The sequence below is a fragment of the Penicillium griseofulvum genome (assembly GCF_001561935.1).
Source record: "Penicillium griseofulvum strain PG3 chromosome Unknown contig_80, whole genome shotgun sequence".
NCBI lineage: Eukaryota > Fungi > Ascomycota > Eurotiomycetes > Eurotiales > Aspergillaceae > Penicillium > Penicillium griseofulvum.
Window position 1 is genome coordinate 945,341 of NW_024467471.1, and position 18,328 is coordinate 963,668.

The following is an 18,328-nucleotide window of genomic DNA, read 5'->3' on the forward strand; positions in this document are numbered from 1 at the left end:
TTACATATCTTCTTATAACTACGTAAGGTAACTGTGTGATGGAGAGGAAAGAGTGCGGGTATGGTTTATGAGATGTATTTTTGGGAAAGGTAGTTCTATACGAATTCTGACAGCTTGCGTGCAGATTAGGTGCGTCAGCCTGCATACATTCCCCACAGAACAATCGTAGAACGATTATAGAAGAACATTATATGCGGATCATTTATAGTACCACGGTAGTATACAGCATATGCCCCCATATTTGATCTCTGATTGGTTTGACAAACATTGAATTATACGATGCTGAGATGGGAGAGAACATGGAGTATAGCTGGGCAAATAGCTGTAAGGGATTGATTGATATTCACTTTTATACCTGAAAATGTTAGGTGAACCTTCGACAGCAAAAAGACTCGAAGTTTGGAATAACCTGTCAAAAAACAGTATTGCAAGTCAGCAGTAAACAATTTCTCATATCGCAAGATACAGTTAAACTTTTCAAGCCTGCGATCATCGCAAAAAACCACAAGAAAGTTGTGGACACAATTACAGGTTCACACACCACCGATAACCGACGCAACGATATCTCTTCCAACAGCATGTCCTAAACAGTCAGCATATTTAGTAGCACGGCTCCACACAACCTCTGGTCGTATACAATCACCATCATCTCGATCATCTACTAACCCCCAAGTCTCCGCGATATTGAGATGCTCTCGCGTCACCGTCCCTGAAGTAACCATCAGCGAACCAACATGCCAAGTCCCCACATCCTGCAACATTTCCTGGCTAGCACCGTTGAGCTGGGTAAGATAAACAGGCCAGCGCGCATCCGCGTCGGGGGTGAGACTACCTGTCGCCGTGAGAATGATGTCGGACCCTATCGTGAGCGTCACCGTATACGATTGGTCTGTCGGCTGTGCTTCCTGCTCTGTCATTGTAATGTCCGCACGAAGCTGGAACAAGTGCGGTCCTAGCCTGTGAATCTGAGCCCTCCGACGCGTAGGGGCATGGTCTGCTTGACAGACTTGGACATCAACTGTGGCTGACGGGTCTAATAGAGATTTTCGCAATAGGGGTAGAACTTGATGGTATGCCCGCGGGAGCTGAGCAGATCGGGTGAGTAGGGCTGGCTGGGTCAACTGGAGGAAATGCGTTGACACAACTGAATATAAATGCGGTGCGGTGTGCGTGTTGAGGGCTGGTGAGATCTGCTGCCAGCCATTGTCTGCTGCGATTTGCATTGATAGACCCAGAGACATAATGAGTGCTTCCATTGAGTCGGCCACGACTTGGGGGCTGAGCTGCGAGTCAGAGAGGACCGCAACTGCGGTCGACATGCCAAGCGATTCCTTATTTAGTTCTGCATCACTCTCAGTCACGATTGCGTTGGCACAGACGGAGCGGTGTCGTCGGATTCTCGCAGAATAGTCCAAAACTCCAGCGGCAAGTCCATCGGGAAAAAAGCCCAGCGTATCGCTCGACGCACCCAATTCCTTCGCCACGGCCAGGACAAAGGCCGTCATCGGTAGAAGCATGGCTGGGTCAGGAGCCTCGCTGCAGACGCGGAGCTCCTGCCCGTTGTTACTGCGGACCGTGTAGGTGGGCAGCGAGCATGGAGGCGAAGCTAGACAATCCGTGCTCTGATCGAAGACCAGGTCGAATAGCGTCTCGTCGTTCTGGTCTGGACTTACCATAATCAGCTCGTCGCGGGACACAGATTCGATGGTGAAGGATGCCCATAAGGGATTGACGGAAAGGGCTTTCTGTACGTCGACGAATCCGATCAAGGTAAATCCGTGCTCATCGATTCCAAGGTAAAGCGGATGTGTGTCGGTGAAAAGAACGTCAGGCATGTAGGAGTATGCGTACAAGTTCCTGCGATTGCGAGTCGGCTGCGAGATGAAGGCTACTTGTGGTGCCTGTCGTGCGCTATTGGCAGTCACACTCCACACACAGTCACCCGGCTTGACGGCTGCTATCGGTTTCAGCGTCCTACCATCCTCCATTAACACCTGGCTTGTGCTGCGGAGACAGCATCCTGATGGTGGTGCCTGATAGTAGCCGGTGTCACGCAGAAAACCGGTGTCGGCATAGCTTGTCATTGTGACCGGGACGGGATCTTCATCCTCGTACCATATACGGCTTTCCCCAAGGTTGGACACGTTTAATTGCGACACTTGGATATTACCAGATTCCAGATAGGATCGATAGGACTGCCAGGTGGATGGCGTGATGTCGGAGAAGCCACTTGGATCGAGGACTGTCTGCGACGGCGCAGTGCGGACGGTTATGGCGGTGTAGATATCGCTGATTTGATCCTCTGTCGCACCTAGTGCGGCTAGCTTTAAGAAATGGAAGAACATCTCCATGCTTTGGTCGGGCCACAGCCCGTCAGCCTGCTCCGCCGCTTTCTCGGACAGCCAGTCCGCAGATTTAATGGAGCTGATGTACTGGTCGCAGGTGCATAGCCCCCCGGTGACGGAGGCGCTGCCGCTCCACTGCAGCCATTCGATGTAGCGATCAATATTACAATCCCACAGGGCGGTGTTGAAAGTGTCAATGGTCTCTTGCGTTGCGCTCCAGTTACAATAGGGCTAGCTAGAAACCATTAGAAGAAACTAGCTGCTAGCTCCAATTTACCCGTCTCACCTTTGCATAGCCATCGCCGTTGCTAATTGCCTGCGCCACATACGCATTTGCGGCGTCGTGATAGTCGCAGGGATCGCCGGGTTGGATTGACGGGCCGGCGGAGGGATTGGTGAAGTAGAGTGACTCAAAGTTGCCACCGCGCCACCATCCTGTCAACGAGTTCTGCATTTTTGAAATGGCAGCTGACGCCGTGTAATGTTGTGACAGAGGCACAGCCGGCGTCTGGTACCATTTGAAGAACGGTGGGGCATTGGCCATCATCCGCTCATACGCTGTCTCGATGCCATCTGAATTTTCCTTGGCAGGTGCCCGCTGAGCGGCCTGTCCCGCGACAGGTCCCATCGCAGTCGATGGAGGTGGATGCGTGGATTCGTTGCCAGGGACGCCGTCGGAGATTGTGATACTTCGGCCTTGTGTAGCTTTAGGTACCGGGGTACTGGGTGGAGTGATTTGATCTGTGACGGTGATAGAGAAAGTGCTCGTCTGCTGGTAGATCTTTTCTATAATGGTAATGCTGGCCGTCACCGTGTAGGTCGTAGCACTCATCACCGTGGGGGAAATGCCGGAGACCTGTGAGATAGTGCCGCCGTCGGTGGTCGACTCGCCCAACTGAAGGAAAGCGGGTAACGCCGGTGTGACGGCCCACTCCAGCGGCAAGGAGGTCGGCCCAGAGAAGAGGACATAGTTGGACTCGTCGGTACTCTGGGTTGTCAGTGTCCAGTTGGGCTGCACGTACGTGAAGGGAGAAGGGCCCTCCGGACGCAGGGTCAGGATCCAGGTGTCTGGGATGCTCCGTAGCCCAATAGTCGTGTTCCCAGTTTGATACGATTCGTCGGCATATAAATATTGGCCGCCTTGCGAGATCTCAAACTCGGCCGAAACCGTATAGGGCACGTCCTTGCCGTTGATCGATCGGTTGACAGTTGTGGGGGTGGACTGGCAGGTAAAGCTCCATTGCTGCGTTGCTAGCTCTTTTGCATACAACGTGGGATCCACGGGCACTGTGTTGCCGCTACCGTCAACGGTTGTCATGGCTGGCGGGGGCGCGGCCAGCAGTGATCCATCGCTGGCCTGTGTAAGGCACACTGTGACATTGTTTTGCTTGGCGTCGAGGGCATATGTGAACACTCTGGTGTTTCCCTGATAGTCTGTGCAGATGGACCAGCAGGTATCTGGCAGATACGTGACGGCGGATGCGGCCTGGATGGCGAATTGGTCAGGTATGGACGCATTCTCGGAGCCTAACTGCAGGCATGGATTATGGCCCCAATCGAGTGACAGATGCTCGAACGAGACACCGTTGAGCGATGTGGACGAGCTGTCGGGCGGTACGATATTGAAGTAGTCAATGTCGGTATCGTATTCCATCTTCAGCCCGGCTGGCAAATTATCCACAAAGTCCTGGACCGGGTTGGGCGGGTCTTTGTGCAAGAACATCATCACGATCATGATCACTAGACCAATTGCTGCAAAGATAATTGCCGCCGGGCCGGCACAGGCGGCGACGCTGTCGCAGATGGTGACAGCTGCCTCTCCAGTCACGATCTCGGCGCTGACCAACCATCCGGCCGCGGTGGCCAGGATCTGGAGGCCACTGGAAATGATCATCATTGAGTCCATGCTCTTCTGCACAGGATCATTGGACTTGACGGCGTCGATAATACTGAGCACCACGTTAACCCCGGCGAGGATGGTCCCGACAGCATTGGTAAGGAACTCGCCCGCTGAGCGGCCGAAGATCTTCATTGGGACCGTAATAGCATCTTCCGTAATCTGCATCGTTTCGGGTCCCATCCGCACGAACCATTGTGCGAACTCACTCTCGGTCTATCGATTTGCACAGTTAGCAAGTAGGAAATTCGTTCTCTGGGTTGGGTTGGCGACTTGCCCGAGAGGCAGCAGCCGGAAGTTCCTTCAACACGCTATCGAAGCCAAAGAATGCTTTTAAACAGTCCGCATAGCTGCCAATATCCTCCCAGAAAATCGTCACGCGAATGGCACCTTGGATAGCCTTAATGGCAAATGTTAGCGCCACGCCGGCTGCGCTGGCGATCCACGCAGCCTTCTGTTCAGGGCTCATCTGTTTCCAGCCCCCACCTAAAACCATAGAAGAGATCAAGAGCAGCCCGCATACGCTGCGCAAGAAGGTCGCGGCTACACCCGCAGCTCCCACGAGCTTTTGGTACCAAGGGGACATCTGGTTGAGATAACCCCACTGCTGGACCACCCCGGCCCACGACCCCAGCGCACCGTTACTCACCATCGCCGTTTTAAGACTCTGGAAGAATTCCCCACGCAAGGCGTCATTGGCCGCCAGCATCTCGGCATTTTCAGCCTCTTGCATGATGTTAGGATCCAGGCTATTAGAGTTGTCCTCGTGGAATTGCTCAAGCATCGCCTTCAAGATGCTGTCGAACTCCTCCGAGTTACCGTTAACGTCGACAAACTGCGGGATGATGCTAATCATCTGGTATACGCGCACTACATCGTTGAAGGCCTCCTGAAAGGACTTGCCGTTAGGGTTCTGGGCGCTGCCCTCCAGCATGCCGAAGGTACCGGATAGTGCCTTCATCGTGCGGCACACGGTACCGGACAATGTACCGTTAGTGATTTGCGCATAAAGATTTGGCAGATAGTACTGAGTACACCAGTAATACAGGTTAAACGCCCACCAGAGCTTTTGATCAGTGGCCCAGGCGCACAGCGAGTCGATATCAGCCTGCGCATTTTTGAGATTCTGTGCCGCTGTCGTGGGATCCCCGCTATCTCCCATCCCATTTGCCGCCTGCGCGATCTGTGTTTTCATATACACCGCAGCAGCTAACATGTCGGCGGTGTAGTCCGTGTTAGCCTGATCGTCGAGATACTGCTGCAAAGTGGGAAAATTTAGTAGAAAGCGGTGCCGGTAAAGAGCATCGGAATGGCGCTGGTAGACGGGGGACTCGGCGGGGATCCCTTGGAGTTGCGCCTCCGCCCTCAATCCGTTGCACTGCTTCGCTTGGTCCAGGGTCGAGCGGGACAAGCTAGCCGTGACGTAGGGCATTTGCAGTTGAGTGTAGAAAGACGAGTTATCGGGGCTATCCGTGGCAATAGCAAGGACGGTGGGGTCGCTGAGTGTGATGGGAGCGGCTTGCACAAACGTTGTGCGGATCTGGGGGTCCATGTAGAACGTGACGATGTCGTTGAAATCACTGTTAGCCGCCTGCGAGACCACATCGGTATAGCCCGTGGGGCTGCTTGGATCGTCCTCCATGGGATTAAGACTGAGCAATCCCGTGACAGATAGGGACGTCGCATCTGGAGTGTCAGGGAAGTGGAAGGCATGGGGCATTGGTTCCAGCGAGGACTTGAAGATGGACTCGGTAGATTTGGGGGTTGGGAGGTTGCCTGTGCCGATGACCCCGTAGACTTGATTGCTGGGCACGATATAGGCTCCGGTGAACGACATGCCATACGTGTCGAATTTGAAAAGAGATTGAAGCGGGAAGACAGATTTGATATCGCTATTCGCGCGCACCTCGGGCGGTGGCGGCACGTAGCTGGCATCAGTCACTGTAGTGAGACAGTACACTTTGCCATCGGGGTTGGTGCCGTCCATGATGCAGCTGTACTCGGTGGGGTAGAGATCCGAGGTCAGCTGAAAGCTGGTATCATCGTCCTGGATGTCGGTATATGCGACCTCGTTGACTTGATTGGGCCCGAAGGGGCCGGAAATGCTGACTGTGTCATAGGAGAATATCATTGAACTATCCCACGTCGCGAAGATCCACTGGTTGGACGTCTCATCCCAGGCGAGCGTCTGGTTGCCCGTAGACTTATACGCGCCACAATTGGCGGACGCTTGAACATTGAAACTGACGGCATAGGGTTGGAGGAGGAGCGCATATCCACCCTCTGACACCTCAAGATAGCCTGTGGGTTTTTCCAGCAGGGTAAAATTCAGATACAGAGATACAGGCTTTCCATTCTCATCTGCAGTGGAAATTGTGTAGATGTTCTTCTCCGCAGAAAGCGTAATCTTTTCCGGTTGGATCCAGGTACTAGCCAGTGGCTCAGCAAGGGTTCTAGCATGTCAGAGAATTCCTTACTTGTTGAATTTGATCGGGCGGTTAGGTATGCCGAAAGCTGCAAAGTAGAGGAAATCCCCTTCATCCTCGAACGAAGACGGATCGTGGATTTTGCGGTTGGCAACGGCGTCTTTCCCAGCCAATAGAACCCTGAAGGCTCTCGGACCGCCAAGTTGTTTGGGGTTTGCGTCAATGGCATGGGAAGCGGCTGTATATTAATGAGACGAGTACTATGCAACCCTGCAGGATGTGCTCCTTGCCTTTTGGGAGTTTACTACGCTCGAGTTTCTGCTTGTAGGTTGCCTTTCTCAATGTCCGGGCTTTCTTGGGACTGGAACGACCATATTTGGCGTAATCTCTGATCTTGGAGAGCTGCTGACAGCGAGTAGTTGGGTTGTTGGAGAGCAGGCCACCTCCGATACAGTGGTTTGAACCAAAGTGAGTAGTGAGTAGAGACATTTGTGCTGTTAATACTTAGGAGTGGTATGAAGTGATGTGGGAACGGCTGAGTTCCCTAGCAGGCAAACAGATATTGTTCATACTTATATAGAGGAGAATGTTGAATACAGAATCAAGGTCAAGGTTATGGGGCTTGTACGATCTTTGTTTTTCTGGTAGGTACGATGTTGATCAGGTTTGGCAGGTACAGTGACTTTTTATAGAAGAGAGGGACAGATTCCCATGGATGTTCTTGTGCGGGTAATCCAATCCTGTGGATATTCCTCTCTGTCTGTAGCCATGGAACCTTCACTTCGAGCTGGTTCTGTTATGACGTTCAAGCTATGTGGCGAGCTACGTCGTCATAGGATGGCGGTCAAAACGGGCAGAAATCATACCCTTTTGAGGGTTCTAGCTTTTAGTAACTTCTTTGTAGTATTCTATTCACAATCGATCTAATGTTTCCTGATCCTACGAACACTTCATATTCAGTTCCCATTCGTCTAGTTTACTTGTCTGTCAGTCCACTGCTCACGTAATTTCTTTGTTTCAATGGGTCACTACCACGGTCCTTTGACTTAGATACTGTGGTAGACCATGAACTAGATTTAATAGCCCTTCCAAAAGCGTTACAGTCATGATCTAGATCCAATGTCTTCTAACATCGACGTAGCTTAGATCTAACAGTTCTAACGTTCAGCCATGATCTAGATCCCATGTCTTCTGACATCGACGGAACCTAGATCTAGAAGCTCTTCTGAGAACGTTCAGCCATGATATGGATTTTCGACGTCTTCTGACATCGACGCAATGCTCCTTTGGTCTAGATGCTGCGGTAGATGATGACATTCATCTAACAGCTCTTCTGAAAACGTTATAGCCATGATCTAGATTGTCAACGTCTTCTGACATCGACGCAATGGTCAGGGGACAGTTTAAACAAGACAATTCCATCTGACTATATTGACGCGTATATTGCATCAAGATGGGTAACGACTGTGCCCAGATGCTCCAGGGCTGGTCAGATACAGGAGTCAGCAAGCACTTATTTTTGCGCAAGTTCATTCTATGATGTCTACGATGTTATGATGCCGTAACATATCACAGTATGAATTGGTCGTTCACAGAAAGGATCCCGAGTTCCGATGGGCTAAGTGGATGCACTCATCTCTCAGCCCGCCACCACTGCATTCATCTGTCACGAGCCTGGTGTACGACTTTATTACGTAGTCGACACGCAGAATACGACTGGTGTCTATGGAAGCCCCCTGTCCTTCTAGCACGGCCGAAGCAGTGTCCAACAGACTGATGGAGGAGTTGGATAGTATTAGGAATGTTTCTCTGAGGCCGTGTTAACATAAGCCTCATGACACCGCCCCCGATGGTGAGGATGAGAGGAGAATTGACATTATGAGAATGAATAGACGTACCTAGACGAGAACATATGCAAAGGTGTCAAGGGAAGATTTTATATACCGCATCGTTGGTAATCGTCGCCAAGTGTACATATAGTTGAAAGTGGTGATATATATTTGAGATGGGTGCGGGTAAAACCCGACTCTGTCGTAAGACTTCGGCTCATACTGTGTAGTTTAACGGTTTTGATTTCTTGGGTCGCTACGGCACATCCCGGGCCAATGAGAAAGGTGTTGATCAATTAGAAAATTAAGCGCACTGTGAAACTTGACGTCCTCCGAGCTAGAAAGGGGTTGGGGCTGGACCGCATTTCCTGGAGCTTCTCGAAGCAGGTACAATGATCGAAGACAGGAGATTTAGAGAGTCGCTTGAACCATTTCGAATTCAACCTTGGAAGTAATCATCGGTTTCGCCACGCCTTAGTCAGCATTGCTGTCAGCGAGACGAACCTCCTTCGCTGCGATCGCTCCCTGACTTTGTAACCTGCCTGCACAAATCCATCTGGGCTATGAACGTGCAACTGTAAATACCTGCTGCTGGCTTAGCCGTCATGAGGTCTGGTCGCAAGACCCGGAGCGGCTGCTTCACCTGCAAGTACGTTATCCTGAATTAACCCATTCGGCCTATCACTAACAGTCTCCAGATCCCGGTGTGTGTGCTCATCAAGTCTAGCTACAGGAGGTCGGCACTACTAACAGTTTACTCTTAGGCACGTCAAATGTGATGAGCAGAGACCTTCCTGTCTGCGCTGTGTAGCAACGAAAAGGATTTGTGAGGGCTACCCGGTCCCCCTTAGCCGCAGCCTGTTCCCTGATTGTCTGAACGACGAAGAGCGGCGAGCTTTTTTGTATTTCCGCAGCCGAACTAGCCATCGAATATTTGGCCATCGGGATGCCAGCTCTTGGATTTCCATCCTTCTTCAGCTTGGCCATAGCGAAGCGCCGGTCAAGCACGCCTTGACTGCGTTAGCTTCCTTGCATGAAAGTCAAGAGCCAGTTGATGCCTGTGCTTCAGTTCGCCGATCAGGAAAGCACGCCCAGATCATGGCCCAGATGCTGGCTCTGAAACATTATACAGCCGCAATTAAATCCATTCAGACCGAGTCTCCCAACATGTCATCACGACCTGACATCACCATGACTCTCTGTCTCCTTTTCGTTTGCTTCGAACAATTTCGAAGCGGTGATGCTGCATGTTTACTCCATCTCACAGCCGGCCTGAGGCTGCTGTATTGGTGGAGATATCGCACCAACGCCTATAACAAACTACAGGAATATTCTCGCCCAACCTTACAGTTTATCAACAACCAAATAACACCAATATTCCAACGCTTGCGGGTGCAATTTTCTATATGTATGGATTCTCGCCACAAATTAATGAACCTCGGCGTTCCGTTATGTCTACCACCTCCTATAATCCCTTCATTATATCCTTCCCTCGATTCTGCCCGGAATGATTTTGACCGAGCGATGAATTACGTCTTTTCCTACATGGAGAAGGAGCAGACCTCAGATTCCCAATCGCCATTGCAACCTCCTATCACCATTTTACGTCAGTGGAAAGCGGCGTTAGACGCCTCAGACTTCCCGACCGAGTCCCCAATCATACGAGAATGCACACGCAAATTGCTAGAGCTGTACTTCCATACCTGCTCTATTATTGCTGAAACATATTACTCGCAATCTGAGAGTATTTTCGATCATTATACCGACCAGTTCCGAACCATTGTCAACCTCGCCGAGGGCGTCACCGAGATGTGGAAGAGAGAATCGCAGGCATTCAGCCTGCTTTTCAGCTTCGATCTTGGAATCACACCTCCAATGTTCCTCGCCGCTTCTCGCTGTCGCCATCCCTTCATCCGCAGGAAGGCTGTTTCCTTGATGCTCCAGTCTCCATTCTACCATGGTGCTTGGCAGGACCGATATTCGGGACTGTGTGCGCAGCGAATGATCGAGATCGAGGAGCAAAATGTCGGAATCATTGTAGATCACATCAACGTACCCGAGGACCAACGGATACGAAAGGTCTCCGCGGACCTACAAGAGGAAGGATCTCAAATTATGATGCAATTCACTCGATGGCCGTTCGCGCCAGATTCTCCGGTATGCACCACTTTTGTGCCGTTGATATCCTGAAGTATGTCTGCCACCAGTGCAGCGCTTAGGGCTTTCACCCTTGCCTTCGTGACAAATTGTAAATAATAGGCGGGAAATGCATGGTATGGCAAGCCGGATTTGTTCATGGGCAAGATAGGGATACGAAGATAGTATCAAGATAGATCAGGAGCTCTTCGGACTCGCTTCTGGGTCTTCTGAGAGATACAAGAAATGGAATTGAGATAGAGCCTTTTTTTACGGAGAGTGACTAGTTAAATTGCAATTGAAGGTAGAAATACAACAGACGCAAATCAGAAGGTTCGCAACACGAATGGTGATATGCAAGGCCATGACTAAGTAATCATCTGGTCTACCTATACCTTGACTTTCCATTTCCATTTCCAGTCCAAAAGCGCCCATCGAGACATTCCAACGCTGATGAGCCCGAGAAGCAGCACGGCTGAGTAAAAGCCAATGAGCACCCTGGGAGTGGTCGATTGCAACAATTGTCCTCCAACAGGCACAGTGAGCAACACCCCGAACGAGGCAACGCTATAAATGGTACCATAAAATCGTCCATAGTCTTTCGTGTCACAAAGCTGGCCTGCACAGACGGGAGCAAGCGATAACCATCCTCCAGAACCGAATCCAAAGATTGCGACAACTGCATATATGGTACCTTCGCTGTGTGACCCATATGGCAACCAAACTCCAGCCATTATTATAATTGTGAGCACAACCAACGACAGTAAAACGTTGAATCGACCAAGTTGATCAGCAGCAAGCCCCGGAAGAACTCTCCCGAGAAGACTCATGCTGTTTAGGACCGTGAGGGAATAAAACTGCAAATCCACCGAGAAACCACTATAGCGGACATAAGATGGAAGAAGAGCAGCACAACCGAATATGATGAACTCAAATGAGAAGACGGCGAGGGCAAGGAAGCAAAGCCGGGGTGACTTGAATGCTGCAAAATCGATAGTCACTCTGCTCTTATTCCCAATGGGCAGGCGGCCTCGAACAAGTACAATACCCACCGCATAGCATCCCAAAGCCATAAAAGCCACAGCCCTGATACCCCACCTCCAGCCGTAGTGTTCAAACAATGATCGTAACATCAGGGGGATAATCGCACCGCCTGCTGATGATCCTCCCATACAAATTCCAGAGGCAAAGGCGCGTCTTCGGTTGAACCAATGGCTAAGAACTGCAATTGCCACTGTAGTTATAATTGCAGATGACATGCCACAAAGCACACCAAGGCAAAGCATGAAGTGCCAGTATTTCGAGCATTCGGCGAGGAGAAGGTAGGAAATGAAATTGGTAACGGAACCAGAGATCAACAAGACTCTAGGCCCGTAGCGATCAAAGAGCGGTCCGACTTGAACACCGAGGAACAATGTCAAGAATACAAGTACTGCAGTAATCCAACCAACATCACGATCCCCGTATTCGGACAGCTGGTGCGTACTGATATAATCCTGGACCGATCCGACTAAATAGATCATTAAAAGGGTGAGTTGTCGTGTCCAGTGTGAGAATAACTCAAGAGGGTATCTTTCTCACCTGCAGTTTGAAAACCAAATGATGGGAACATCATCAGAGATGACCCTATTAAGCAAATCCATGCCTCTCGGCCGCCTTCAGGGAAAGCCAAGCTGACTTCCCCATCAGCAGGGCTCTCCAGGACAACCTCGAGCTCGGTATTATATTCAACTGAGCCGTGTGTGGCAGCATGGCTTGATCGGCGCATTTCCCAATCTGATGAAGTTTCTTAATGTCTGGAGAAATAGAAATCAGACAGGAAATCCGGCAAGTATGCAACAAAGTCACGTGGATGGTGTTAAAGTTGTATACGAGTGGAGCCGATGTAAAAGATGTTACTTCCTATTGGTACATGCTCGTGAGATCCGAGGCAACCAATTACAAGACGTTATTATTATGGGTCCGCTAACCCAAAAACGGAACACCTGGAATTATACATTAGATCGCGACTGCTCATTGGCCATGGCTTTACTTCTGTTACTATGTGAACCAGAAGTAATGAAGTAGGGGGGATATATGGCAGAAAAAATCACGTGGTAGACATTATGTATGGAAAGAAGGCAAACATGAACAGCGTGGCGTAGTTGTGAAGAGCAAGAGAAGAACTGTGTTTGTAGAACGACAAACATTCAATAGCTGTCTATATAAACTGTCACTTGTAACTTTTCCATCATCTTTCTCACTATCTCTATCTATCCATATCCTTTTCTTCAACATGAAAAGTATGGATTCTGATTCGAACACCTCTACAGATTCATCTAGCAGAGAGCTTCCCCCAAACGCATTTCGATCTACGAACCTAGAATTCATCGGCTACAATCCTAAAGATCATGATGAGTTTTTCAATTCTGTTCAACGACATTCATCCTCAATAATCAACCTATGCGCATCAACCCCACGACCTATGGACCTCAACTTCACTTCCGACGTTGCCAAATATCTCCAGAGGAACTCACATCTGTTTGTGATTATCTACGGACTAGATGAGGGCACTGACGAGATGGTACCTTTCGGAACACTTTTCTTAGAGACTTCTCATCGAGATATGGCACATCATCGATGCTCAAAGCTGGGAATCGGGATCCTAAAGAGGTATCAACACCATGAAGCCGAGGCCATCAACTGGGCTTTGGAATGGGCTTTCAACAGTGTGGGTCTACATCGGGTGGAGATGAATGTTCTATCGTGGAACGTACGAGTGAGCGTATTGTGTCACAGGCTTGGGTTTTTCTTGGAGGGAAGAAGGAGGGAATGCCATTACAAGGACGGCGAGTGGTGGGACGAGATCAACATGTCTATTCTGAAGAACGAGTGGAGACAAGTTCAGTGCAATACGGAGAACCAATCGTCCTAGATATGCAGTTGATAGAACGCAAGGTGCTTTCTCTGCTTCAATGACAAGTATATCTTGATCCTTGATTTTGATTTCGACCTTCCTTGTTGGGTAATTTTAGTAAGAGTACTCTGTAAGGGAGAAAGGCAAAAAAGAGGTTGTTAAATGAGTTAAAGTGATCTATACTAAACCCTGCACAAGCCACTGTGGGACATAACGCAGACCTTGCGTTAACCTATTATGGCCACGCGATTGACAGTTTGTGCTGTCGGTACATTTACCTTAATAGATAATAGTTGATCCATCACACCCACCTATATATTCAGAGTACCAAGGTTAGCATCTCGAACCTCTCCACATACGGTACCAAAAAAAAAAAGAAAAAAAAAAAAAAACATTCAAAAGTGGGCAAAAAAGGCGTCTAACGCCAAGCCCCGTGCAAAGATGTTTCTTAAACGATATCTGAGACTCGAAGAATCAGATTTTTATCTTTCCTGAGACAAGTAGACAGCCCTGCCAATTCCTTGATCTATCAGGAAAAAAAGAAAATAAAAAACTGGGGATATGCCGTGTCAATCCCGGTTAATCTACATCGTATCTGCACATCTATTATGTGGGACATTAATATGGCCCACCCTTGTTTTTCTTTTCTTTTTTTTTTTTATGGTTTCGGTTTCGCCGAGGCAAGTTTCTAAATTAATTAACTAGTCATATACCTTGACTTACTACCTAGGTAGGAATCTCCGGCACATCCCGGATTTTCCGATTTAAATTGCTATTATTTTCTATTTTGTATCATTTCGTGTTGGCGTTCGTGTTGGCCCAATGTGATCAATCAATATGTTCGTCATTTAACCTGTTCGGACGAACGGTTCTATATTTTTTTTATATAATTATACTTCTAAGAGGAAGAGATCTGGATATTAAAGTGGACCCCTTTTTTTGGATGTGTAGCTGAATTCGCTTGTTAGTTTGGTCCGAAGCTCCAACAATTAATCTAAATAGAAGATCCCTCTTTATATTATAGGATAGATAATATCGGAAGGCCGAGTAAACTCTACTTGCTAGGATTGATCTAGCCCCATCAGAGATGAAAAGAGAAAGTGTAAAGAGAATGAGAAGAATAAAATCCGATGCTTACGAACTGGCGTTGTATTAGGTCTCTGATACGCTTAAAAGGCCAACCCTACCCACATAGCTCTCTACTGGGACCGATCCGATCTAGTCCGATCTCGATCTCAAGCGAATCAACATCAGATCCAAGGATATCCTCGGCTGTGATACCTAATATATTAAAAAGCTAAATGAGGCATTGGGGCCTTGGGGCCATCGCACCCCTGTTGTTTATTCCATACTATTGGACCAAGTTAATTTATCTGAACTTATTCTGTAAAGTCCGTCTGGGCATCCACTTCCAGGTTTTTCTTGGTGTATTTTGATGTGCGCCTTGTGGGCATGAGGTCCATTGAAGGCCAATGCAGCTGAAGGCATGGCAATTTTGGTGGAGCTAATATCTAGATCGGACTAGAGCTCCATCTTAATACACGTCAATTCATTGGGACTAGGAAGTTTTTCTTGTACCGCGGATCTATAATTTGCGGCTTGAAACGCGCCTGGGCTTATAAGACGCTGACCTCTGGCCCTGTTTGGGACTTTGTGGCCTTCTACATCTTTGCTTTTGCTCTCCACACTTATACTATTATCCCCATGCCATATTCATAATTGATTAGAACAGTCGTCTTCGACTATACCAACTATACGCGCCCAACTCCCCCAATGCTCTAATAACGAAATACCAACACCTACCCCTCTTTTTCTTCCGCAATGTCCACAGACAATCATGAACCGCCGGTGCATGTCACGTATCTGGCGGGGTACATAATCCTCTCCTATGTGATCAGTGCAATGGGATGTGCAACCACATTGGAATTGCTCCACCGGCGGACCTCGAGGTCCGGTCTATTCAACTGGTATGCCCTAAACCTCCATACCAACTCCATCATTTCAAAAAATCATGTAACTAATCAAAAGATTTACAAGGTACCTTCTCCTAACCTCGTCAATCACAATGGGCGGCATAGGAATTTGGTGTATGCACTTTATCGGCAATCGTGCCATCGTCCTGGGTGAAGGTCAGGCAGACATTCAAGTCATGTATAATGTCGCCTTCACGGGTACTTCTTTCGTACTCCCCGTCATAGTACTGCTATTTGCCTTCTATGCCGTGGGGGTCGAGGAGAAGGCAGGCTATCTTCGCATCGCCATCGGAGGCGTGCTCACTGGTAGCTCTGTCTGTGGTATGCACTACGTCGGTCAACTCGGAATATCAAACTATAGGTGCTCCTACCACGTCGCCAACGTCGTGGGCGCCGCGATAATTGCTATTTTCTCCAGTACTGTTGCTCTGGGCATCTTCTTCCGCTGGAGAGCAACTTGGACTGATAGCTGGTGGAGACGAGGAATTTGCGCTTGCTTATTGGCATGTGCTGTCTCGGGCATGCATTGGACTGCGGCCGTTGGAACGATCTATCAGGATCACGACCGCAGGATCATGATTGGAACTCAGTTGTCGAGGAGTCAGGTTGTTATTGTTTGCACTGTTCTGGTATGTGACATTTCTTTGAAGGTGTTAGCTGGAAACTAACAGATGCCTAGGCCTGTGTTGCTTGTTTGATTTTGTCGATGTGCGCTATTCTCGCTGGCCGAAATCGCAGAAAGTCAACGACACGTGCCCATCAGCTTGTTCTCGCCTGTGCCTACTTTGATCCCTCTGGACGGATCATGGTTACGACGCAGGCTATGCTTCCTACTAAGAAGATTGTTGATCATTATATCGGACGGGTATGTCTCTTAGCTACCAGACTACAGGAGCCTTGACTAACAAACTGCGAACTAGACATTCAAAGACGATGATCTCACTCGTACCCACCCTACCTTCCTATGGGCGTTTAGAGCAACTCGGAACTGGCCCGTCGTGAAAGACCTGGTTCCATTTATGCGAAACCGCCTTGATTCCGAAGAAAGCGCCATCGAGAAACACATGCTATCCCGAGGAGTGTTTATGGACAAGGATACTGAGTTGCAAACTGACTTTGATACATTGTTCAAGCAACTCTTTTGTGTCACAGCCCAAGAGCTCTCAGATGAACTTCGTCTGCCTCTCCAAGACCTCGGTACACTATACGACGATGTTCTCTCCACTGCTATACCCATCTCCCGAATTTCTCGAGCCATGGGCCGCTCGTCCCTCCGCACTGGCAAGGGACAAGTGATGTTCACCGTTCGCCAGCTACAGAAGCAAGAAGCAGCGCGCCTAAAATCGCAAGGATTCCGCTTCGCAACCATCGAGCATGTCACAGGAATGCTTTCCCGACGCATCCACGTGCCCGAAGCAAACCTAACCACCGCTCTCCGCGATATGCGCGACTACGCAAGCTCAAATCGCGGCTTCGACGAGGGAGTCCACCTCGTCTCCTTTATGATGCGCCCAACAATCCACGATCACTTCGAGATCCTCACCGCAAAGGGCGTCGGCAACCCCCTCCCATCCTCAACCCTCCCAATGAAACAACTCCAAGTCCACCACCTAGAACTCATCTCCCACATGGAAGGCTGGTCCATGGACGTATGTATGCGATATCTCGAGTCAGCCGCCGCAGCACAAGCCTTCCCAACCCTATCCGAATTCCGCACCCACCTCACCAAAGCCATAATCTCCCTCTCGAAAACCATCCCAGAAGACATGCGCGCAGCAGCACAACTCTCTTCCCGCCCATTAACAGCCCCCTGCCGCAGCGGACCATCCAGCAGCGGGCCCTCCAACCCCGAAACCGCAGTGCAAAACAGCTGCACCCTCCTAGCCTTCTGCGTCGTCGGCACACTCGACACCCAGATCTCTAACCCGGACTACACCTTCACGCCCTTCCGCCTCTTCCGTGTCCAGCAACAAATAAACGAAGCCCTCACGGACCGCGACGACTTCGCCCGCGAACTAGGCCAAGAACTCTTCTGCACAGACGTGCGCTCCGGCTCGACTGCCAGCGAGAGCGATCTCACCTCTACTGCCAAAATGGCCATTCTGCGTCTATGGTCGTCGCGCAAGAGCCTGCCGCCTTCGACATCGGGCTCCGGCTCGCGAAACTCCCTGGAGTCGTTTATGGATCCTACGGCGACTGCGTTGCGGGATATCACCGTTCGCAAGGAGGTTCGCGTTGATTTTACCCATCTTCATGAGAATTCCAATCCGAATAATCTCAGTAATCGGGATATGAAGGTGGTTGTTTCTGGTGGGATGGAAAATACACCTGCGAGTTATGTCGATGAGTTGTATAGCCTTTGCTATTCACCTGGTATTCGGTTGAGGCCTGATGCGTCGTTGCAGAATATCTCGCGTGGATCGACTGCATGCTGATTACTTGATGTTTCTTTCTTTTGTTTCCTCTTTTGGCGTGTTATGGGTGGCGCAAGATAATGTACCGAGGGATTTGGGCTGGTGTTTTATGAAATTTGTTATGTCCTTCTGTTATATTCCTGGGAAAATCTGGTCAGGGCCAGGATTGTATATATAGCTTTTTCCTAACTAGTACATACTTGATATCAGTACAAATGCGTGCATGTTTCATGCTTCATATTTCAGTTGCTTTTCCAAAAGTCTTATTATCAATAAAGAGCCAAAATACTCCCTGTTAATACATAAGATGAACTCCATATCACAGAAAAAAAAGCAGGATATCTATTGTCAGACATCAGTTCAAAAACACCAAAGAGACTCGTTAACCAACACATGCAAGGGATGTCATGTA

The 18,328-nt window shown here is 49.3% G+C and overlaps 4 protein-coding genes across 4 annotated transcripts; 3 read left to right on the forward strand and 1 right to left on the reverse strand.

Annotated features, from left to right (window-relative positions):
- Positions 1 to 533: 533 nt before the first annotated feature.
- PGRI_013770 (uncharacterized protein) lies at positions 534 to 7,157 on the reverse strand (the record flags this gene model as incomplete). The annotated part of the gene is made up of 6 exons (XM_040789090.1): positions 534 to 583; positions 644 to 2,576; positions 2,632 to 4,458; positions 4,553 to 6,671; positions 6,720 to 6,906; positions 6,974 to 7,157. The coding sequence occupies 6 exons, from the start codon at positions 7,155 to 7,157 to the stop codon at positions 534 to 536; spliced, it is 6,300 nt and encodes a 2,099-aa protein (XP_040646043.1).
- Positions 7,158 to 10,021: 2,864 nt separating this feature from the next.
- Positions 10,022 to 10,687, forward strand: PGRI_013780 (uncharacterized protein; the record flags this gene model as incomplete). Its single annotated transcript, XM_040789091.1, has 1 exon — positions 10,022 to 10,687. One exon carries the CDS (start codon positions 10,022 to 10,024, stop codon positions 10,685 to 10,687), a length of 666 nt encoding a protein of 221 aa, XP_040646044.1.
- A 2,221-nt stretch (positions 10,688 to 12,908) lies between these two features.
- PGRI_013790 (GNAT family N-acetyltransferase) lies at positions 12,909 to 13,547 on the forward strand (the record flags this gene model as incomplete). The annotated part of the gene is made up of 1 exon (XM_040789092.1): positions 12,909 to 13,547. One exon carries the CDS (start codon positions 12,909 to 12,911, stop codon positions 13,545 to 13,547), a length of 639 nt encoding a protein of 212 aa, XP_040646045.1.
- Positions 13,548 to 15,594: 2,047 nt separating this feature from the next.
- PGRI_013800 (uncharacterized protein) lies at positions 15,595 to 17,937 on the forward strand (the record flags this gene model as incomplete). Its single annotated transcript, XM_040789093.1, has 3 exons — positions 15,595 to 16,131; positions 16,182 to 16,367; positions 16,423 to 17,937. 3 exons carry the CDS (start codon positions 15,595 to 15,597, stop codon positions 17,935 to 17,937), a joined length of 2,238 nt encoding a protein of 745 aa, XP_040646046.1.
- Positions 17,938 to 18,328: the final 391 nt, after the last annotated feature.